This window comes from Monocercomonoides exilis, assembly GCF_001643675.1.
Source record: "Monocercomonoides exilis strain PA203 chromosome Unknown scaffold17-1647472, whole genome shotgun sequence".
NCBI classification, from domain to species: domain Eukaryota; phylum Preaxostyla; order Oxymonadida; family Polymastigidae; genus Monocercomonoides; species Monocercomonoides exilis.
The window spans coordinates 568981-590350 of NW_027150562.1; the positions used below are offsets into that span (position 1 = coordinate 568981).

At 42.8% G+C, this 21370-nt stretch overlaps 5 protein-coding genes across 5 annotated transcripts; 2 read left to right on the top strand and 3 right to left on the bottom strand.

Moving 5' to 3' along the window:
• The first annotated feature begins 21 nt into the window (after positions 1 to 21).
• On the top strand, positions 22 to 1728 carry MONOS_584 (Replication factor C subunit 5, RFC5). The gene is made up of 5 exons (XM_067876022.1): positions 22 to 300; positions 364 to 517; positions 579 to 738; positions 829 to 1109; positions 1238 to 1728. Exons 1-5 carry the CDS (start codon positions 37 to 39, stop codon positions 1486 to 1488), a joined length of 1110 nt encoding a protein of 369 aa, XP_067729184.1. The 5' UTR covers positions 22 to 36; the 3' UTR covers positions 1489 to 1728.
• A 411-nt stretch (positions 1729 to 2139) lies between these two features.
• Positions 2140 to 4965, bottom strand: MONOS_583 (putative Domain of Kin17 curved DNA-binding protein). Its single transcript, XM_067876011.1, has 4 exons — positions 4848 to 4965; positions 4706 to 4741; positions 4463 to 4662; positions 2140 to 4409 (listed from the first exon to the last, which is right to left on the bottom strand). Exons 1-4 carry the CDS (start codon positions 4935 to 4937, stop codon positions 2645 to 2647), a joined length of 2091 nt encoding a protein of 696 aa, XP_067729185.1. The 5' UTR covers positions 4938 to 4965; the 3' UTR covers positions 2140 to 2644.
• Positions 4966 to 4970: 5 nt separating this feature from the next.
• On the top strand, positions 4971 to 6601 carry MONOS_582 (putative ribonuclease P protein subunit POP4). Its single transcript, XM_067876002.1, has 5 exons — positions 4971 to 5107; positions 5181 to 5549; positions 5608 to 5737; positions 5858 to 6015; positions 6074 to 6601. The coding sequence occupies exons 1-5, from the start codon at positions 4984 to 4986 to the stop codon at positions 6457 to 6459; spliced, it is 1167 nt and encodes a 388-aa protein (XP_067729186.1). The 5' UTR covers positions 4971 to 4983; the 3' UTR covers positions 6460 to 6601.
• An 89-nt stretch (positions 6602 to 6690) lies between these two features.
• MONOS_581 (uncharacterized protein) lies at positions 6691 to 19969 on the bottom strand (the record flags this gene model as incomplete). The annotated part of the gene is made up of 4 exons (XM_067875992.1): positions 6691 to 7183; positions 7274 to 19583; positions 19645 to 19811; positions 19908 to 19969. The coding sequence occupies 4 exons, from the start codon at positions 19967 to 19969 to the stop codon at positions 6691 to 6693; spliced, it is 13032 nt and encodes a 4343-aa protein (XP_067729187.1).
• A 176-nt stretch (positions 19970 to 20145) lies between these two features.
• Positions 20146 to 20817, bottom strand: MONOS_18606 (uncharacterized protein). Its single transcript, XM_067871640.1, has 3 exons — positions 20682 to 20817; positions 20552 to 20630; positions 20146 to 20499 (listed from the first exon to the last, which is right to left on the bottom strand). Exons 1-3 carry the CDS (start codon positions 20804 to 20806, stop codon positions 20326 to 20328), a joined length of 378 nt encoding a protein of 125 aa, XP_067729188.1. The 5' UTR covers positions 20807 to 20817; the 3' UTR covers positions 20146 to 20325.
• Positions 20818 to 21370: the final 553 nt, after the last annotated feature.

Below are 21370 nucleotides of genomic sequence, written 5' to 3' on the forward strand. Positions count from 1 at the left end.
TAACAAAAGAAAAACAAGATCACTCATTTTGTATTTATGGACAATTTATCTTCAAGTTCTGTTCCATCCAAGAATATCACACCAGAAGATCATTTACCATTGATAGAAAAATACAGACCAAAAGAATTTAAAAATATTGCAAGTCACACTGAACTTCTTTCAACACTCGATAATTTCATTACTGCAGGCCGACTTCCTCATTTGTTATTTCATGGGCCACCAGGAACAGGAAAAACTACAACTATTTTGGCGATGGCAAGAAAGATGTACGGAGACCAATTTACTCAGATGACTCTTGAAGTTTGTTAATATTTAAACTTAACTTTTGTTGTTTTTTTACATGAATATTGAAACAAAATACAGCGAAACGCATCAGACGACAGAGGAATAGATACTGTAAGAACTGAAATAAAAACTTTTGCAAGCACAAAAAGTGTATTTTGTCGTTTACCAAAATTAATTATTCTTGATGAATGTGATGCAATGGTAAAGGAGGCTCAATTTGCTTTAAGGAGAAGTGTGATGTGTTATTTTATTAATTTTTTTTAGCATTATGATTTGTTTCAATTTTTGTGAAGTTGTTGAGAAGTATTCAAGTAATGCCAGATTTTGTTTGATTTGTAATTATGTAAACAGAATTATTCCCGCGCTGCAGTCAAGATGTACGAAAATGAGATTTTGTCCTCTTGAACCACAGACTATTTTTGATAGATTAAAAGAGATTTCTTCTTTGGAAGGGTTCGAATTATTTATATAAAGAAAATTAAACTTTATTTAAAATGTATTTATTTTTAATTGCAATTCAAACTTGAAATTGTTCTGAAATAGATACACTGCGGATGATAATGCACTGAAGTCAATTGTTACTCTTTCTGGGGGAGATATGAGAAAGGCTTTAAATACTCTTCAATCCGTAGCAATGGCAACAATGCCTTCTCCATTATCACAACTTTCATCATTAACTTCGGATGCTTCTTCAACACCTGCAAATCAAAAAGCAGCAATAACAGTTGATGCGGTTTATCAAACTGCTGGAAAGCCGAATCCACGAATGATCGAAGAATTTATATATTTTGCAATGAATAGGCCGTTTGAAGAAGCAATTGAAGGTCTAATAACATTCTTTGATTTAATCCTCATCTCTTTTTGTTGTTTAAAATTTTTAATATGTCTTTTACCTTATTCAACGAATTGCGTGTATGTGATGTAATTGATTATCACTTATTCATCGAAATAGCCTGCTGGAAATTAAAGGAAGAAGGCTCTCATTCTTTAGGCGATATCATAAGTGCGTGTCATTCACGTCTCGTGCGTATATCTTTGCCCCTGATTGTAAAATGCACATTGTTAGATAAGATGGCTGTAATATCTGCAGATGCTTCACGTGCCTACAACGAACGCTTACAATTCATTGGTTTTATTTCAATTCTTCAAGAAGCACAAATCGAGGGAGTGAAGGAGGGAATTAGGCTTACAAATCAAGATTAAATAAAAAGTTTTAATTTTTATTTTTGATTGTTCAAAGAATGATTAACGGTAATTTTCAGGAATTTTTTTATTGCTATCGTTCGTTAAATTAAAGCATTGTACAAAATTTTAATATGATTTTTAGATTTTTAATAAATAATTATTACGAACGAATTCATGAAACTGATTTTTTTTTGATCACACTTTCTTTTGAGTTTTGATCATAATAATTATTTCTCAACGGGTTAAAAAAGAAATAAATGTTTGAAAATCAGCATTCACTATTCATGAAAAAAAGTCATAGAGAAAACAAAAAAAAAGCTTTTTCCACTAGAAAAAATAGTTTTGATCAAAACTTTTATGCAAAAATGATTTCAACAAGAGCAGCAGTGTTTGCTCATGTTTTGTCGTGTGTATCTCACAAAATAAAATTATTGATAATAGAACAGTTTAATTTTTTAAATATCAGTTTTTTTTTTTTTTTTTTTTTTTTTTTTTTTTTTTTTTTTTTTTTTTTGATACAGGAATGAAAGACTTATCATGATAAGGTAGTGGAAAAAGTTTGGAACAAGTTGTTGTTTTTTTTCATAAATGAAAGAATTTTGCCCCAAATGATTTTTGAAAACATCAACTCGATATTAATCGAGAACATCAATAAAATGCGAAAAAGTGAAAGAAACGATTCTAATGAACAATTTTTGTTCAATTACGAATAGCATCCCGAGACTGTGCGAAAAATTCAACGAAGTTTGAAAATTAATTATCAACAAACATTTTTCGAAATGTTTCATGAAAAATCAAAATAGCGAACAGAATTTGAATGAAAAAATAAATGTTACTGGAATTGTAATTCTAATAGTGGAATAATAAAAAAAGAATTTTGCACTTATATGTAATAAAAATGAAAGTGAGAATGGAGGATGAGATGTTGAGATTTCAAGAATGATTACACAGAGAAACATAATTCATATTTCCTGTTTAAGAGATCTTATTCCCTTCTTTTCTCATTGTTTTCTCATCATAAATATAGATTCGAATAAAAATGCCCGCAAAAAACAATAGCCATCTATGCATTTGCGAAATTGATAGAAACCATTTTTTTGAATTTGAATATTTTTTCTTTTTACAATAAATTATCGTTCTTTCCATAACTGAATAAACAACAAGAAAAAATTTCTTACGACACGTATAACTTCGTAAAGATTTCATATTCAATTCCACTCACAACTTTCCCCTTAAGTTCTGTATCTTTCCCTCCAACGCTCTCCTTTTCTGTCTGAAATCGTTTTTCCTTAAGTCTTAAAGACGCTGAAAAAGACGAAGTGTCAATAGACTCCAACTGAGCTATCCATCCTTTATACTTTCCGTCAAGAATAAGAACTGGTGAGTTGAGCGCAGGTATGACAGTTTCAAAAGGAAGAGGAGATAGCGGAGTGGATGAAACAGGAAGTGAAAGCGTGAACGATGATGAAGAAATATTCGACGAAGCAGAAGCTGAAGTGGAAGAAGACGAGCTTTGAAGTGATTCGCTGTGATTGCAAGGCTGGAAGGTTATTTCAAAAGAAGAACGCGATTTGCTGAGGCGCACCCCGACCACTTTTGCTTTTGTCCCATTCAAACTGCTCTTCTCCCCTTTGGCGTCTGTGATCTTCAAAATGATTCCCTCTTTCACCCAGCATTCGCTTTCCCTCTCTTCTTCGCTGTCAAACAGCGGCTTCCGACGAGGCGAATTCGAAGGCGATTCATTTGAAGACGAAAGAGATCTTGATTCACGATGTCTGTGCTTGTGATGATGTTTGTGTGAACGAGATTCATGCTTGGAATGTGAATCAACGCTGTTTCTGTCATCACGAGAGCGATGATCCCTTCGCGATTTTGCATCCTCTTTCCTTTTTCTGTCCTTTTTGTCGTCTCTCTTCTGCTTGTGGTGATGCTTTTTCGATCTGGAGTCAGAATGTGAATCTGAAGAATCGCTTCTGCTCTCAGAAGATTTTGATCGACTTCTGTGTCGAATAGAATGTCGAGATTTATCACTGGAATGCGAAGACAAATTAATTGAAGAAGAAGAAGAAGATGAAGACGAAGACGATGATGAATGAGACGATGAAATCGGCTGCTTTTCAGTTGTCTGTTCCTTTGAGCTCAAATTTGCAGAAGAGCTGTCCAATGATTTCGGCTGGCTTGAACTAGATGAAGATTCAAACATGGAAGAAGGAGAAGGAGAAGAATGAAATGAAGAAAGCGAGGAAGATTCAGAAGTCATTCGTGAGGATGTTCTGACTTGTGAAGGTAATGAAGTATACAATGCTTCAATCATCTTTTTGTTTTCCTCATCTTTTTTCCTCTTTTCTTGGATTAACCGTTCTTTCTCAGCTTCATCATCTTCATCATCATCAAAAGTTGGGTACTTTTTCAATAAATCATCAACTTTTCCAAGTGCGCTCGATAAAAGACTATCAACCTCTTCTTCTTCTTTTTCAATAGACTCCTCCTTCTCATCATCATTAATTGGCTCATCGTCATTTTCCGATTTAACTCCTTCATGCTCCTCTGTTTCCTTAACTTCCTTTTTTAAAGTCAGACTACCTATGTCATCCTTCACCTCTTTTTTAGCTTTAAAGGAAAATTGTATAGGTTTCATGACCACGTCACTTTTGTCGATTTCTTCTTGAAGTGAAGAAGCGTCGATGGATTTTCCCTCTTTCATTTCTTTTTCCTTTTCTCGTTCAATGAGTTTTTCTTGTTGTTTAAACATTCGTGATAGCATTTCTGATTCGTACTTTTCTTCAAGTTCGCGTTCTCTTTTTCTTTGTTCTTTAAAAAATGTTTCACCTTCTGTTGGTATGTAAGTCAAGTACCATCCCTTTTCAGTGTCCTCAACCTTCAGTTTTCCAGTTTTTCCGCAATAAAGGATAAAGCCAGTTAAAGTTGTCCATACAGTACTAAAAACAAGAGAGACTAAAATAATCAATAACATTTTAACAAAGTTGGAAACCTGTTCATATGCACGTGATGTCTATCCTTTATAAGTTCATTGTATACAACATTAAAATGAACTCTTGTTGAACCAAAGCGCGTTCTCATTAACTGCATAAAAGTTCTTTCAAATTCTTTGGAAAAGTCATCCATAAACTTATAAGGATTTTGACCAAAGATTTGCATTTGCCTTTGATGGGTTTCTGATTCACAATGACACTTTTCAAAAAATTAACAAGATACACAAAATAATTCATCTTACCTTAAAACCATTTGCATCTCTGCATTGCTTTTGACACTTTAAACATGATTATAATGAATGGAACATTTCATTTGCCCAAGAAAATAATAATTAAAAAATGTAACAAAAAATATTCTTTGTAAAAATGTGTAAATACACAAACCATCTGACAATACCATCGCAACTTTTGCAGACCTTTTGCTTTTATACGATTCGCAATATCTTTAGGTGACCCACGTTCTGCTTTTCCCATTTGATCAAATAAGTAACAATTTATTCCCATATTATAATAGTTTGAGATGTTAACGAAAAAAGCACGAAAGTTATCTTACTCCGAACAACAAAAACTTTTTTTAAAGGCACAAGAAGATACCTACACAACAAAAACAGACATGCACAAAGCTCAAAGCGTGTACGCTCAAGGTTTCTAACAGTCGCCATTTAAATATTATTTTTCTTCATTCTGATTGTTTTAATTTATGCATCTCACATGTAGCTGAAAAATATCTATATCTTCCTATCCTTGTTTCTAATCCTAACGATATAAATAAATCTGCAATGCATGATTTGATTGCTGAATATGTCCCTCCTTCCAAAAATACTGAAGACATGTTTAGAGACAGAATTGAGACCCGAGTAATTTATTTTGATATCCTTAAGCCAAGGCCTACAGGTGAAACCGAGCCTAAAATTGAAAGCGAACCAAAAGGATCAAAAAGAATAAAAAAACAATTGTCTTTATTTGAAAGGCAGAAAGCTGAAGAAGAAGAGATGAAAAAAAGGGCAAAAGCACAGTTATATGAAAGGGCAGAGAAATCAAATTTGGAACCAAGAAATAATTCAATTCCTCAAAAAACAAAATTGAGTTAGAATTTTTTAATTCATTTTTATAGTATTAACTGTTCTATATATATATATTATAGGTCGAATTGAAAAAAAGGCTTTAGGACTATTAACTGTTGAGAAAAGCGGATTGAAATACACTGATTTTTTAGAGACGAATGGAGCCTGGAAAAATTACATACAAACAATAGTTGGATCCGTGAAAAATAAGTATTGAACTATTATTTTTTATTCAAATTACCCATTTGCTTGTTTTGAATACATTTAATTGACTGCTCCTTTGATGTTTTATCTGTACAAATTATGTTACCCAAACCGAAAAAAAATAAGAAATGAATTTAGTTCAAAAATGATTCATGCAGAAATGAATGGAGCTATGATTGAGGTTGTGCGGTCGAAATGTAGCAGCTTAGTTGGCTTAAAGGGTATTGTTATACAGGAAACGCAACGCACTTTTGTAATTATCACGGAGAAAAACTCAACAAAAGGTATAAAAATATTTATTCGCTTTGTATTTGCACTAATCATAAACTTCCTTATGTACAGTTGTCCCAAAGAATGTGTGCGATTTCCGTATAATTATAGAAAAGCCACAGAATGATAAAGAGAAATCGGGTTCATTACAAGCCTCATTGGCACCATCTTCTTCGAGTCCTTCTTCTGAATCAAGCACTTCATCAGCTTCATCTTCTTCATCATCCGTGCTAAGTGCTGACGCTCTTTCATCTGACGGAGCACCAACCGCCTTTTCGGATCTTTCTTGCGGAACATATGACTCTCTTCCAACTCCCTCTGCTGATAACGAAAAAGATGGCTGGGATGTCCTCATCTCAGGCACGAATTTCGAGCTGAGGCCTTTCGAGAGAGCGGTTCGTGCGCCAAAGGCGCCACAACCAATGTTGCCACTTGCAGCTTGCTCAGATGAGCTGTAAGCGTCAACTCGCGTATTAATATATTTGTTTTATATTTTTAGTTTATTCTCTTAATTTCGGGGTTTTCATTTTTTTACAACAAATAATATTACTCATGAATATTTGTACACAACACGTAGCAAAAAAAAATTGGAAAAAAAAATATTCTCTTTTTTTCTTTAAAAAATAAAATAAAATAAAATAAAATAAAATAAATAACAAAATTTGTTCCACCATCTTGTGACATTCATGTCACTCACAAATAGGCGAAACAAGGATGATGTTAAACAGGGTTTTCACAAACATGATAGGAAAAGCAACACCAAGAGACAGTTTTAGGTTGGACTGCAGAAACTTGGTGATGGGGGAGTTAGCAGAGAACGTCGACGCCAGCCTCGCAAAGTGGCTGCACGGCTTCAAAGCACCGATGTTGACAAAGGGCAAGACAGCTGTGTCTGCTGAATAGGAGCGCCTTGCTGCAGACTTCTGGCGAGCCGACAGATAAGCTGAGGTGTCGTCGATGATCGTTCGGATCTGTGCGATTTTGTGCAGCAGCCGGCCGTTCAGACACAGCGCGCGCATTCGCGGAGGCTTCTGTGGAGGAGTGGGCTGCGCTGGTGCAAAAATAGAACCCTGAGAAAAAGTGGCAGAGCGAGCAGTCTTGTTGCCCATTCCATAGAAGATGATGGGAGATAACACGTCGTTCAAGGAAGGACAGAATGAAACATCTAATTTTTGGAGAGATCTGTAATTGAATAAAAAATTCATATAGAAAAACAAAAAAAGAGAAATTTCATAGAAAAGATAATCAATCAAGACAGAAAAAAAAGCAAACTGGAAGCTCTTTGTGTTTTGGGCCATCCATTGAAAGAGTGCCTCGCAGTTGATGTTTGAGCAGCTCTGCACATAGCAGTGCTCCAAATACGTACACTCTGTCAGAAGGGTCTGGACGCCCACATGAGAAACAAGAGAACACGAAAGGTCAATTATCTTCAGCTTCTTGCAGCAGCGCGCAAACAGCCGCACGCCGTTGTCTGTGATGCGCGATCCTCCGCTCAGCTCCACACGTTTGAGAGAGCTGAAAATTAGCCCCATTTTGAAGAAAGAGGCGTCGGTCAAGAAAAGAGTGTTGGCAGCAATGCAGAGCGAATGCAAAGCAAACGAAAAACGAGGCAGCTGCGACTGAAATTGCATTGTGTCTGAAGCTGTGTAAGAGAAAGTGGTCGAGGCTGTCCGTTCGGAAGACAACGGAGGAGTCACTTTGGAATTCAATGAACGAGAGACAAAGTTTTGCTCTGGAAGATCTGGGTGAGACCGATGAAGCAGAACAGAAGCAGCATTCCGATCGTCGAAGAAAGAGAGGCTGTTTGAGGGAGAGTATTTGGAAGAGCTGATGGGAGTGGTTGCTGAAGAGATGGAGGTGAAGCTGGAGCTTTGCTCATGAAACGGATCCGATGCTGCTTGCTGTGATGCGCTGGCTGACTCAGCCTCCTCTTTTGATTTATCGTGCACTGGGGTTGAAATATGAAGTGACTGGGACATCAGCTCAACAATGTCTGAAGGAAGAGTCAGAATCGAATCGTCCAGGGCGAGATTTCTGGCTCTTAAACGCTGCGAGGCAGAGCCAGTTTTTGAGGAAGACGAAGACGACGAAGAAGAAGAAGCCAATTTGTTGCGGACAAAATATCCGCTCTGCAAAGCCGCTGATGTTCGTCGCTGTTGCACCGAATACAAAATTGCTGGCTCAACATCTACCAGAGGCCTTCGAATTTTGTGGACAGTCATCAATTCATTTTCAGGCTTTTCTTGTGAGTTTGATTGCGAGATGCCGCTTGTCGATGGGAACAAAGTGGATTGTGACGAGAAATGCTTTTGCTGAGAGTCTCTTGTTGGAGTTTTGTCAACAGATGAAATTGTTGATGATTCTTTTTGATTCTGAGCATTGACGCCAAATGAGCTTGCAGAAGTTGTTTTTATACTTTGATTCACTGGCAGTTCTGCTGAATGTGCAAGCTCTTTGTGCTTAGGAAGCATCTCTTGCGGCTTGGGAGATGCTATTTTAAGTCCACTGAATAAGTCTACCAGCCGAGTAATTCCATACACAATTCCAGCTCCATCGCTGCTGTTGTCATCTTCCTTTTTGCTGTCTGGCTGAGAGCTTGAAGGATCTTTGATTGAAGAAGAAGAGGAGGACAAAAATGAGGAGGAGTTTGGTTGGTGAGAATGAAACGAAGGCGATGCAGCCGTCGATGAAGAAGTCGATGGAGTGAACACCGGCTGAGGGGCTAATGGCGGCTGGGCAGATGGCTTGCATTCACTGCTGTTTGCCTTTGAATGAGTGTTTGTTGTGGAGCGGCTGCTTTCGTATCCGACAGGAATCCACAGAGGAAGCGTCTTGACGGGCTCACCGACAGACACGCTTTCAAACATCTTCATTGCCTGTGCCAACGACGATTCGTACTTTTTCTCAGGCTTGCCATCGCTGCTGTTCTCCTTCATCTCTGTTCGCGCCTTCTCTTCTGCTTTTATCTCCTTCTCCAGAAGAGATCCTGCTGGTTTAACAGCCACAAACGTAGGTGTTTGTGGAAAGACTCCACTTCTTTCCGTATTTTGAGATAGCGAAGGAAGCACATTGAATCGTAGTGATGTTAGACGCTTCAAGTCATTCGTTTCAGAAGCGCTTTCGTATGTTTCGGCTCCGCTCTGCTCGTAAACAGAACGAGCTCCTGTTGATAGACATGTCACTGGATGGAATGGAACTGATGTGTCTGCTATTGTCTGCTGCTGTCTTGCTTTCCCATCTGAATTCGATTCCCAATCAAGAAGAACCTGCTGAAGAGGAGGCAGAGCAATTGTTATGTCTGATTCCGCATCTGAGCCATTCATTGCTCCAAAAGTTCGATGGTGCTTTCTATTGAACAGTTCCTCGTCTTCATCAAGCGACATAGTCAGACCTTCGAAATGAGTGTCAATCATAGCATCGTTAGATGCCTCGCTAATGTTTCTGTTCTTCTGCTGTGTGAATGCCAATGGATCAGTTATTTTGTCTGTGCTAATAGGAAGTGATTGAGTAAGAATTGCATCTGGCACATTGGATTCTGTCGACTCTGTAGCGAAGTTGTTTGTGGCTGTGCCGCTTTGTTCTGCTGGTTCCCTTGCCAAGTTGAAAAGTGAATTCTGGCCGTTTTGATGAGGAGTCTCCAATGAGTTCAGCCTCGGGTCAGTAAGACGCATCTTGGATTTAATCTTCTTGCGATAGAGCGACGAAAGCGGAGGTCTGTTGCGAGGAGAGGTGTGCGAATAGCGATATGAGAAGCTGTGCTTTCGAGGCAGTGTAGGTGGGTCAATTGCCATAAACGGAGGGCTCTTCGCTAGCTGGTTAGTTGGCGTTGCTTTCGACTTCTCGTTCTTCAAACCAGACGGTGATCCAAACCCAGAGAAAGGCGTGTCGATCGTCTGCTGGATGGGCGAGTCAGCTCCAAACGAGGAAGTGACTGAAGTGAAAAGCGAGCCCGACAGATGGCCATGGGATGCAGATAAGCCATGTGCTCTTTCAGACTGCGATTGTACAAGCGGATCAAACATCGACCGCTCTGTGTCAAAGAGAGAACCAGGTTTTGATCGTTTCCGCTGCGTGGTGGATCTCCGCTTCTTCTTCCGTCTGGTTCTCCTTCTTGTTTTTCTCACAATGCGACTTGCTGGCGGGACTCCATCAACTGAATTGATTCCGTCCTGCCTGTTGGCTGCATCTCCTTCAGTCGACACCTCGTCCTCTTCTTCCCACTCATCTTCTGTGTATTCCACACTGTCTTCTTCAAAAGGTGCTGGATCAAGCTTCACCATCATGCGGCTGTGGATTGGAGTGTTCAGCACAGAAGGATATTTGGTTTTGTTTGCAGCGCCTGAAACAACTGGAGTTCTGACAACCGACTGGGAAAGCATCTGTGCAACCGAAGGTGTTTGCAATGTGGGTGATGGTGTTAGCACACGCCGTATGGTTGAAAGAGTGGAAGTGATTGGCGGCTGCTCAGACATATGATCTGACATTTCATTCGACCGATTAAACGACGGAGGTGTATGCACATCTACATACGATCGAGTGTTGATAGGCGTTTGCATCACCTGCAGCTGTGCTTCCGCAGACAAGCTTGCTGATTGCGCCTCTTCGTCTATAGCTAACTCTCCAAAAGCGTCCATCGCTGGTGCACTCTGCGCAGAACATGGGCGAGTCACTGCAGTGTCTGTCTGCTGCAAAGATCCCTGTGAATCTGGCTGCGATGCATCAACGCCCGGATCTTCGCCCAGAAGTCGGCTTGGAAGAGAAATAGACCTCACAGTCGTGGCAGAGTCCGAGAATGACTTAGGACAGCTCATGTCAGATGGCCTGTCCCGCTTCCTGGTTCTGTTCAGCGGTGGTGTTAGAGGAGGGAATTCGTCGCGATATGTTCTTGGTGTTGTGGTGGCGAATGCATCTGTGCCTGACTTTGGCTGCTCCATCACTGAAAGCACAAGAGGTGGCGAGTGAGATCCTGACTGTGAAGGAAGTTGTTCCTGAGAAGAGCTGGAGAACCCATTTTGCTGCGAAGAGGAGGAAGAGGAAGAAGGTTGAGGCATAAGAAGCTGGCGAACAGAACGAGATGGCGACTCAGCGGACAAAGCGACAGTTGGGCGAAGGGGAGTGAATCTTGGAATTGTTGAGGATGCATCGAACGAGGAAGAAGAAATGTTTGCTGATGAAGAAGCAAAAGTCGACGATGATGAATGAAGAGAGTTTGAAGAGGAAGAAGAACCTTGTGGAGAAGAGGAGGGGGAAGAAGAAGCAGGAAGCGGAGAAGAGAACATTTGAGATGATTGCTGTGATTGAAAAGACGAAGCAATGCCAGACGAGCCAAACAAAGACCCTTCTGTCAGTTTCTGGTGCTTTGAAGACGACATCGTTTGAGCCGTGCTGAACAGCGTCTGCTGAGGTGGCTGCACAAGCGCAGACTCCATTTTGACTGGTGGGATGCTCAAAGACGGTTGATGGGGCTCAAACGATGAGCCATGCACACCCAATGTGCGAGAGTTGTTTTCTGTCAGAAAGCTGTTGACTGTGGACTCATCCATGTCAGAAGTGCAGGTGATGCCGTGGTTGCTGTTCTCCTTCTTTTTGAAGGGAAACTGCTCAATTATCGACAGCAGGGTGTCCTTCCTGCTCATACTCGGATCGCTCGGCTTTGAGGAATGCGCAATTCTGCTCCTGTGCAAATCAAATGGAGGCGTTGAAGGGACAGATGAGTGGTCATTGAGCGTTAACAGCTTGCTGTCAAATGCCATTCCGTGCGAGCTTCTCGGCTGCATCGACGCAAAAGCGTTCAAATCTGCTCGGGATTTGTAGAACGTCCCAGGCGACGACAACGACTCTTCACTGAGATCGGAGTTGTCTTCGCCTCCGCTGCTGTTTCTGCTGCTGCTTCTGTTAGGCCCATCAGCATGCCAATGGAGCGAAGGCGAGTTGCAGCGGTGCTTCGTCACCATCGACAGCAGCCGCCGGTCGAGTAGCTCGCTGTCTGCATCTCTTTCCATGTCGTCTTCAAGGAAGTTGACTGGCGTGCCAACAGAATACGGCACTTGCCCACCAGCCGCTTTGCTTCCATCTTCGCCTGCTCTCAACGAAGCCCTGGTGAAGTCCAACGGAGGCAGCTGCTGATGACTGTCTCCGCCGTTCTCACCCAATCGCCGCGAAAGCTGCATCGCCTCGACTTCCAGCTGGTGCTGGTGCTTCTCTTCTCCTGTTGACCTCCTGTGTGGAGCTTGTGTTGCCAGCAGACCCGAATAGAAAGGGTTTGAGCCACCAGTTGTGGTGGGCGTGACTGCAGGATAAGGGAAAGAGGTGGTTCTGCCAAACGTCGGAGGCAGCGGGCCAGATCGGACAGGGGTTGTCAGGAGGAGTGAATCGTGTGTCTGTTGAGAAGAACCCTCAGCGCTTTTTGCGGTTGTGAGGCGCGGAGTTACAAGTCCATTTGATGAGGCAGACTGATTGAGGATGGACATTGACAAGTAGCTCTGGTTCTTGAATGAAGACATGTAGTCTACAGACGCGATTGCTGGTGTGGCAGGAATCGGATGCGAAACGCGGTCGACTTCGTCTTGGACAGGTTTATCGCTCTCTTCGGAGTCATCAGTGGCAGCTGGGACAGTTGTGCCAGCACAAGTTGTTGATTCACTGCTTGATGTGTTCTTTGCCTCGTCCATCTCCATCGAAGACACAGTGAAGTTAGAACCAGGTGGAGAAGTTATTGAGAACATCGTTTTGGCTGCTGGCTGCGTTGCTGAAGGAGCAGAACAAGGAGGCAGAGAAGCAGCAGACAAGTTCGAGTGCATAAAATACGATCCGCTGAAGGAAGAGGAGTTGAACGGGTTGATCGGAGACGGGTTGCTCTGTGGGATAAACGACAGAAGCCCACCGTCGTTCGCCTTCCGCGGGTCATCATCGTCGCATTCTGAGTCCCGTGCGGGTGAAAGCGAGCGGCTTTTGGATGTTCGGCTGTGGAAGTGTCGAGGTGTGTGTGAAACAGATGCTGGTGGAGTCAGAAAAGAGGAAGGGACAGAGCCACAGAAAGGGTTGGGTGCATCGGTGCGGTCGTCACCGTCGATAGCGTCGCAAGTGCGAATTGGTTTTGGCTTAATGATGGCGACAGGAGAAGGAGTGGGGGAAAGAGAGAAGATCGAAGAGGAGTCGGAAGAAAGAGAGGAAGAAGAAGAAGAAGAAGATGATGATGACGAGGAGGATGACAAGAACTTTGAATCCGAATCGCGCAGTACAGAAAATGAATGAGAATGTTGTAGTGGATGTGGATGCTGTGTTTGAGGCTGAATGATCGAAGAAGAAGGATCAACATCCATTTTATTCGTGTTCTGCATATTTCCTTCTAACATTGTGTCGTTGAGTGCAAATAACGAAGGCGCGTTTGCTGTTTCGTGGGGATCTTCTTCCATCTCGTTTGCATTGCCACTTTTTCCTGTTCCATTGCTGCTGCTATTAGCGTGTTCGTGGAATGCAGAGTTCGGTGAATGAGCAATCGTTTCGTTCTTCCGCGAATCGTGAGAGAGATGTGAAGCAGTCAATGATTGAGTCTGCTGCTGAAGTTGGCTTTGTTGTCTTCCTCCCACTGCCCCGCTGTTGTTTTCGCTTGTTTCATCGATCGACAGCATCGGCTGTGGCTGCAACATGTCCTGCTCACTGCCAAAGAGCGATGCAGATGCTGTTGGCGTGCTATTCGGATGGCGTGGTGATGATGTGTATGACTGTGAAAGAGAAGAAAGAGCAGAGGTGGAAGAAGAAGAAGAAGAAGAAGAAAAGAAAGGCCCGCTAAAACTGCTTTGAGCCGGTTGCCCTGGCGAGTTCGTCTTTGATGCTGGAGAGTCGCCAGCAGGTGCAGAAGTGTCAGAGATGGCGAGGTGGGACGACGGCGAGCTCGAATGTCTTCTTCTCCTGTGCAAATGGAGGTGTGTTGGAAACACTGCGCCGAAGGAGCCGCGCTCGAGGTGCATAAGCAGCTTGCTCCTCATCGAGGAGTTGGAGGCTGTCTGGTGGCTGTCTGAGACTGGAGACACCGAACGCGACGGAAACGGCGGAGTGGCACGTGTCTTCGAACGGCGGTGGGCAGACGTCGCTTTGTGCTCTGTGCGAACAGGCAAGGGCGTCAGGAAGGAGTCGATCAGATGCTGAGAGAGGCGGAGTTTTGGTTTTGTGCCCCACAAGGGAAAAGCAGAGCGAGGGGGAGAAGTGGGTGGATCGGGCAAGATGGATGAGAGAGAAGAAGAAGAACAGGAAGAGGAGGAAGAAGATGATGATGATGAAGGCAAAGGAGGGTATGAAATATCAGGAAAATCAGAGGATTCAGGCAAAGTGGATGAGAATTCTGGAATATGAGTAGATGTTGATATCAGAGATAACTGAGACAAAGACGAAGACGATGAAGAAGAAGAAGAAGAAGAAGAAGAAGAAGAAGAAGAAGAGGAAGAAGAAGAATTGAATAGTTGTGCTTTGAACAAGGAAGACGAAGGCGATGATGGTACAGGCGACGATGCTGGCCCAACAGAAGCTCCGAACGGAACAGGAGAAATAGACTGTGTGTCTGAATTCAACGGAAACGTGCAATTTGCCGGCTGCACCAGAAAATCGTTGAATTTGATGGGGCTTTGCTGTCTGGACAGTTTGTGGCGAGGCAATTTGGGAGCAGAGGGAGGAGTAAAACTGACAAACGAGTCGGATGACGATGAGGCTCCAGCAGAAGAAGGATCCAACCTGCCAAAGCCCAGAGACTGTTGAGATCTGTCTGCGTCTCTCAGATTCTGCTGGTTTTGGAGAAGTTGAGGGCGTTGTGGAGGCAGTTGGGACAAGGGCATGGAGAGTTCTTCGTCCATTGCTCCACTTTCTGAAGCTGATAATGAAGCTGACAATGAAGAAGAAGAAGAAGATGATGATGATGATGATGAAGCATTTTCTGCTGATCCCAATCCAACCAACGCCTCGTTCTGCATCGGAAACCGGAAGGAGTCGAAGAAATGGAGCGCAAACTGATGCGATGGTTCTGTGGGGAGTGAAGAAGTCGGGTCAATCTTCCTTTTTTTCTCGACTGGAATTATCTTCTCGATGCACTCGTCGGTAACAGTAGTGGCTGAGATGGAAGATAAAAGCTTGTTTATATTGGAGGAGTTGGCTGTTGGGATGTTTGTGTCTGTCTCCATACTAATGCTGTTATTATTGTTATTGATGCTGTTGTTTATAAGCACAGACTGATTAATATTCATATTGTTTAAATTTCCCTGTCTTTTCTGCTTTTTTCTCGCATCGCTTGAGTTAATCTGATCCAGCAAAGACTCTTCCATATGCTCCACAATCGCACTTGTTGTGAATGTGTAGGAGAAAGTCTTCAGTGTTGGGATGACTGACAGTGTCAGCGCAAACTCCTCGTTGCTGAAGGCGAAGCAGTCGACAAGCTCCAGATGGCGCAAGGCAGTGAACACAGTGGCTGGCTGAGGGATGCTCGGATCAATCTGCACTTTGAGGCGGAAGGGGCGGGAAGAAGGAGATGATGTGGAATGTGAAGAGAGAGAAGAAGAAGAAGAAGAGGAAGAGGAGGAGGAGGAGGAGGAGGAACATGTGGAAGAGGAAGAGGAGGAAGAAGAAGTATGAAATAGAGGTTGTGAAATGGGATCAGATGGTGTTTGTAACGAAGAAAATGATGATGATGACGATGATGATGATGAAAATGGCGCAGATGAGCCTGAAATGGAAGCAGCCGCCATTCCAAGCAGCGAATAATGCATCGACTGGCTCAAAGACGAGTTCTGAGTGAAATTCGGCAGAATGTTCGCATCTGCGCTGAGCAAATCGGTGTTGTATGGATATAGCGATGTAGAGTCTTGTGAAGTGGGGCATGGGAAAAAAGGGTGGGAGAACATGGGAATAGAAGAAGAAAGTGACATCAATGAAGAAGAGGATGAGGAAGAAGATGATGCTGAAGAAGAAGAAGATGATGATGATGATGATGATTCATCAAATGGCAGAAGCGATACAAAAGGGAGTGAAGACGTGTGTGTGCTTGTGAGTGCATATCTGTCCAATCTGTTTAGAACAGCCATCGAGCGCGGTGACAGGTCGAATATCGATGCCGATCGCACTGGCGACTCGTTAAACGAGTTCTGTCTCATCTGCCTCAATGGAAACAGCTCCAGTGCCTGTGAGTCCTGCTGCATAAACCCAGCCTTTGACGAGGCAGTCAACGAGGCAGTTGAAGGCACCGTTGAGAGAGAAGAGAGAGAGGTGAGAGAAGGGCGGTGCTTTGAGCGGTCTGCGTTGCGGCGTTTGGGGGGCAGTCGGACAGGAGGAGGAGATTGGCTGATGTAATCGGGTGGAGTGGGAGGCACAGAGAGGGCGAGGTCTGAACAGGAAAGAGTGGAAGAGCGGGAATGCGACGAGGAAGAGGAAGAAGTCGATGAAGAAGACGAGGTTGAGCCGATTGTGGAGTTCAAGTCGAGGGAAGGCGATGTGTTGCGGGAGGCAGGGAAAGTTGGAGAGACGGCGAATGAAATGTGCTTGCTGCTGTGCCGTGTGGGTGTAGGCGTAGGTGTGCTGCGCGCAGACGATTTATGCATCCGCGGCAGGCTTTCGGGCCGCTGCGAAGACGAATGCGGAGACAGGAAGAAAGAAGGAGGCCTTTGAGAAGAAGAAGAGGAAGAGGAAGAAGAGGAGGAGGAGGTAGCAGTGGTTGTTGTGTATGTGTGGTGGTTGAGCTGCTGAAGAGGGAGTGGGTCAGAGGAATGCTGATGTGAATGTGATGCTGGTTTTCCTGTGGCTGTATCAGAAAAGGGAGAAAAGTTGAAGACGGCGCCAGACGAAGTGGGTGGTGATGGGCAGCCGTAGCCAGGAAGAGGAGCAGCGGCGGAATTAGACTCAGAATTGAACGGAGCTGAAGAAGAAGAAGAAGAAGAGGAGGAGGAAGAGGAGGAAGAAGAAGAAGAGGGAACAAAGGAGAAAGATGAATCGCCTGTGGGAGAAGGAGAGAGGCGAGGGGGAGGAGGAGGAAACGGAGGGATGTTTGAGAGAGAGGCGGAAGAAGCAGCAGCAGAGCTGGTGCCAAAGGCAGGTGAATGAGAAGGAGTGGGCGAGTGCGAAGGGAGGGATATGAGCTGTGCAGAGGGCGAGGTGGTGGGTGAAATGGAAGATGTGGCTGAAGGAGGGAAAGGGTCGGTGGAAGGGTAAGAAGAAGGAGCGGCTGTGGGAAGGCTGGAGCTGGATGATGTGAGTGTTGGTGCTGTTGTGGAGTAGTTGAGGAAGAAGAAGGAAGAAGAGGGTACATATTGATTCGATGGGAAGGTAACATTAGCAGAAGAAGAAGAAGCAGAAGAAGAAGAAGAAGAAGAAAATGATGGTGTTGTTGTTAATGATGAAGATGATGATGATAATGATTGGACATTCGAAGGTTGCGAAAGAGTAGAAAACTGTTCAGAAGCGAAAGGAGATCTCTGAGCAAGTGAGTTGGAGAAGACATTGTTGTTGGAAGTATTGTCAAACGCCATCTGCGATTGTGATTGCAATTGTGATTGAAGATGCATCTGCTGTTGCTGCTGCTGTTGGCTCTGCAGTCCAGGAAAGAGAAGATTATTCTGCTCTTTCTCCTTCTCCTTTTCTTCCTTTCTTCTTCGTTTATTCAGCTGTTGCTGTTTTTCCTTCTCCTTTTCCTTCTCCTTCCCTCTCGCTGAGTCCCTTCTCCTTATCCTCATCAGCTCGTCTTCATCGTCGGCGGTGCGGATGAGCGATCGCACGTGGCGGCACCCGTTCAGCACCAGCCGCTTCAGGTTTGTGCACACTTTGCCCAAAAGCACAACAGAACGGGAGGTGAGGCGGTCTTGTTCCGAGCCAGCGGGTGCGATGGAGAGGTATTCGAGGCATTTGGAGAGCGAAGAGCCGATCAGCGTGACGAGGTCGTCGGTCACCACAAGCGACGGGCAGAGGGCGAGAGAGACGCTGGTGATGTTTGACGGGATGGTGGTGACGATCCGGTGGAGGTAGGAAGAAGAAGGAAGGCAGCGGTGCGAAAGATGAGGAGGAGGGAACATCGGGTTGGTGGGGATGCCTGGGAGATGGGGGGAAGGAGATGATGGAGAAGGATTCGCAGTGAAGAATGAAGAAGTGGCAGTTGCAGGAAAAGAAGAAGAAGAAGAAGAAGACAAAGACGATAATGAGGACAAAGAGGATAAAGAAGAAGAGCCCGGAAAAGCGAGCGACTGTTGAGGGAAGTGGTGGGCGACGATTTCAGACGCGGAGAGTGGAATGGCAGAGATGACCGACCAGGCGAGCGGCTGGTGCATTGAGTGGATGAGCGCCGCAGTGGGCTGCAGAACGGTGTCTGTTGGGAGCGTTTGGAAGGCAGCGAGTGGGTCAGCACTCAGGGCGTGGCGATGTTCGCAGAGTGACTCGCGGCAGAAGAGCTCGAAGGAGCGCAGCGTGCGGGGAAGCGCCCGGACGAAGATTTTGGTGAAGTTGATCAGCTCGTCGGGGAAAGGAGACGGCGCGGTGCAGGCAGAAGGAGGGGACAGTGGAGAAAGCTGGTGGATGCTATTGCTGTTATTGCTGTTATTGTTTATAATGCTGCTGCTGCTGCTTCGGCTCTGGGAGATCCACATAGACAAAGGAAGGATCGACAGCAGAGACGATGGCGGGTCGGAACTTGCAGCGTCTTGTGCTGTCAATGATGATGACGCTAATGAAGATGATGACGAAGACAGCGAAGATGCAACGTATTCATGCACCTCATCCATCTCTCCACCTAACTGCTCGCTGTGCTGTCTTGCTCTTCCTTCGTTGCGGCGGAGGAGCTGAGGCACGTATCGCTCAATGACCCGTCGCTGGATCGTGAGGCAGTCGGTGGGGATGGAGAGCGAGCCAAGCGCCGGGTACAGCGGGAACAGCGAGAGAAGAGGGAGAAGTGGGTGGCACTTCATTAGATACTGCTGACTCACTGGCAGTTCTGCTATTGATGCTGAAGAAGATGAATGAAGCAAGTCTCCGAAAGAAAGAGAAGATGAATTGCTGCTTGCCAGTTGCAGTGTCTGTCTTTGCAGAAGCTCCATTTCACTTTGAAATGTCGGGCCTATCTGCCGCGGAGGCGGAGATGAAGAAGGAGATGTGCTTGTTTGCCGAATGGGTTTTGGGCTGCTTGATAAAGATTTTTGTTTGTGGTTGTTAACTTTAAGAGGGAAGAAGAGTGTTGAAGGAGTAGGCGGTAGCTTCCACCACTTCAGTGAAGAGGGAGACCAGCAAATATTTAACGTCTGAGATGGAAGCTGCTCATTATCGCTATCTTCCGTTGTATTATGATCGTCTTGAAAAGAATCTGAAAGAGAAGGTTCCAAAGCTTTGTATTCAGAGTTAGAATGATTAATATCAAATGGAGAAATTGAGAGTTGTTGACAGGCCTGCGCCTGTTCTAAGAAATCTTCTTTTGCTATTACGGCTTTGAGTTCTTTAATGGGAAGTATCCCCGGGCACTGTCCCTCGAGGCACTGAGCAGAAGACATGGTTCCACAATCATATGTTTTGAAATAACGATATATGCATTGGCGACAAAATGCATGTCCGCACGAAAATGTTATTTCTGTTGCGCAATAAGTTACACATTTAATTAAATTTCCAAATTTCGTAAAATGAAAGCAAACTCTGTGGAGCTTCTCGAACTGAATAACACATTAAACAAAGAAAAAATGATGAGCGAAAGGGCAATGTGCAGCCAACGTCCCCATGAGGTATTGGTAAGATATTTGCTACCATTAACACCTCTTCAACTTGCGAAAAATTTGTTGGTGATTGTGGAGGCTTACATGGACTAAAATTTATTCCATCAAACAAATTGTAAAAAAACAGAGATTATGTTTATCATTCAAGAAAAATAAATGCAAATCGAATAGAAATGAATTTATACTTCAATTGTTTAAGAGTATCGAGCACTTGACGAAAATTTGATGAAACCATTTCATTTGCCATGGTGAACAAGATGCTCTTTTAACTTTACAAAATACGATTAATATATTGCAAAGAGCTGTGCTATATGAACCCCTTTCGTCGACTCCTTATAATACCTTGAAAAAACGCTCGTAAATTTATTGACTTGAATTTTGATCCAATTATGGTATCATCACTCAAAAAAATATGATTATTAATCAATAAGACATTCATTTACTAGTTTTAACGTGAAAATTCCCCAAAACATTAAAAGTGTTTGAACTCTCTTAAAGAAAGTCAGGGAATGAAACAAAAATGAAAATGAGATGATAAAACATAAAAAATAAATCTCTTCAAATCAATTTTCAGATAATAAACGAAGAGAAGTGGAAAGAAATTTATTTTTGTGATTTTTTGACCTGATTAATGATACCAAGAATTAGCAAAACCAAAATAGCAACTACAAGAAGTCCGATGATTGAGAAAATGATAATCTTGTTTGTAACTGCTCGCTTAAACATATTTCGCAAGCTTCTGTTACCCTCATCAAGACCATCATGAACTTTATCCGTCTAAAAATACAGATTGGATATTTTTAAAAAGTTTTTAAAAAATAAAACAAACATTATCCTCAATATCATTAAGAATTTCGCGATGTTGCGCTAATGTTTGGGCTTGTTGGTTTTGATTTTGTGAAATCTCACTTTAAAACATAATAATTGAATTTTATTATCCATCAAACAAAAAAGCAAACTCTACTTCGCCAGCGACTTGGTCCAAAATCCCTGAGCCAGCTACACCAGCATGATATCCTCTAACCAAATCTTTTCGGCCAGGATCAATATCTTCAGGGGCAGAATATCTCGAGTTGTAAGACATAACGATTTTATGGTATTGGATCAATATTGATCCATTCCCTATGTTATTTTAGTGTTTTTGATATATTAATTCTGGATTCATCATGATTTTTTCTTTTTGTAATAATTATATTTTCATTGTATATAAATAAAAGTGTTTATATTTCTTTGTTCAACAGTTAAAAATAATATTGCAAAACCAAAATCATAATCATATTTTTTTTTTTATTCTGGAAATGTTGAAGATTACAGATGAACAAAGTTTTATATTTTTGCTATATGTTTGATTTTTTTATTATAAAAAGGAATGTCTTTCAAAGGATTTCAATCTTTTTTCCTTTCAAAATAGTCCACGTGCCTGAATGACAATTTGCATTTTTGTTCCGTGTAACTTCATAATCGAGCGGTTTATGAAAATCTCAACGTTTATCATGTTGATTTTTTTTTTTTTTTTTTTTTTTTTTGAAATACAGATAACTTTTTTCATAACTTTATTTTTTTATATGTTTATAAGTTTTGAAATACAAAAACATCAATGTGAAATGCGAAGTGCAAATTTCTGAAATGGGAAATTTTAGCTGTGTGA

Coding starts and splice junctions, on each gene's coding strand:
- MONOS_582 (XM_067876002.1), top strand. CDS start 4,984: ATGTTAACGAAAAAAGCACGAAAGTTATCTTACTCCGAACAACAAAAA. Junction 5,108..5,180: donor TCAAAGCGTGTACGCTCAAG/GTTTCTAACAGT, acceptor TCTCACATGTAG/CTGAAAAATATCTATATCTT. Junction 5,550..5,607: donor TCCTCAAAAAACAAAATTGA/GTTAGAATTTTT, acceptor TATATATTATAG/GTCGAATTGAAAAAAAGGCT.
- MONOS_583 (XM_067876011.1), bottom strand. CDS start 4,937: ATGGGAAAAGCAGAACGTGGGTCACCTAAAGATATTGCGAATCGTATA. Junction 4,742..4,847: donor TGCGATGGTATTGTCAGATG/GTTTGTGTATTT, acceptor TCATGTTTAAAG/TGTCAAAAGCAATGCAGAGA. Junction 4,410..4,462: donor CATCACGTGCATATGAACAG/GTTTCCAACTTT, acceptor TCTTGTTTTTAG/TACTGTATGGACAACTTTAA.
- MONOS_584 (XM_067876022.1), top strand. CDS start 37: ATGGACAATTTATCTTCAAGTTCTGTTCCATCCAAGAATATCACACCA. Junction 301..363: donor TTACTCAGATGACTCTTGAA/GTTTGTTAATAT, acceptor AACAAAATACAG/CGAAACGCATCAGACGACAG. Junction 1,110..1,237: donor GTTTGAAGAAGCAATTGAAG/GTCTAATAACAT, acceptor TCATCGAAATAG/CCTGCTGGAAATTAAAGGAA.
- MONOS_18606 (XM_067871640.1), bottom strand. CDS start 20,806: ATGTCTTACAACTCGAGATATTCTGCCCCTGAAGATATTGATCCTGGC. Junction 20,631..20,681: donor CAAGTCGCTGGCGAAGTAGA/GTTTGCTTTTTT, acceptor TATGTTTTAAAG/TGAGATTTCACAAAATCAAA. Junction 20,500..20,551: donor TTAATGATATTGAGGATAAT/GTTTGTTTTATT, acceptor CTGTATTTTTAG/ACGGATAAAGTTCATGATGG.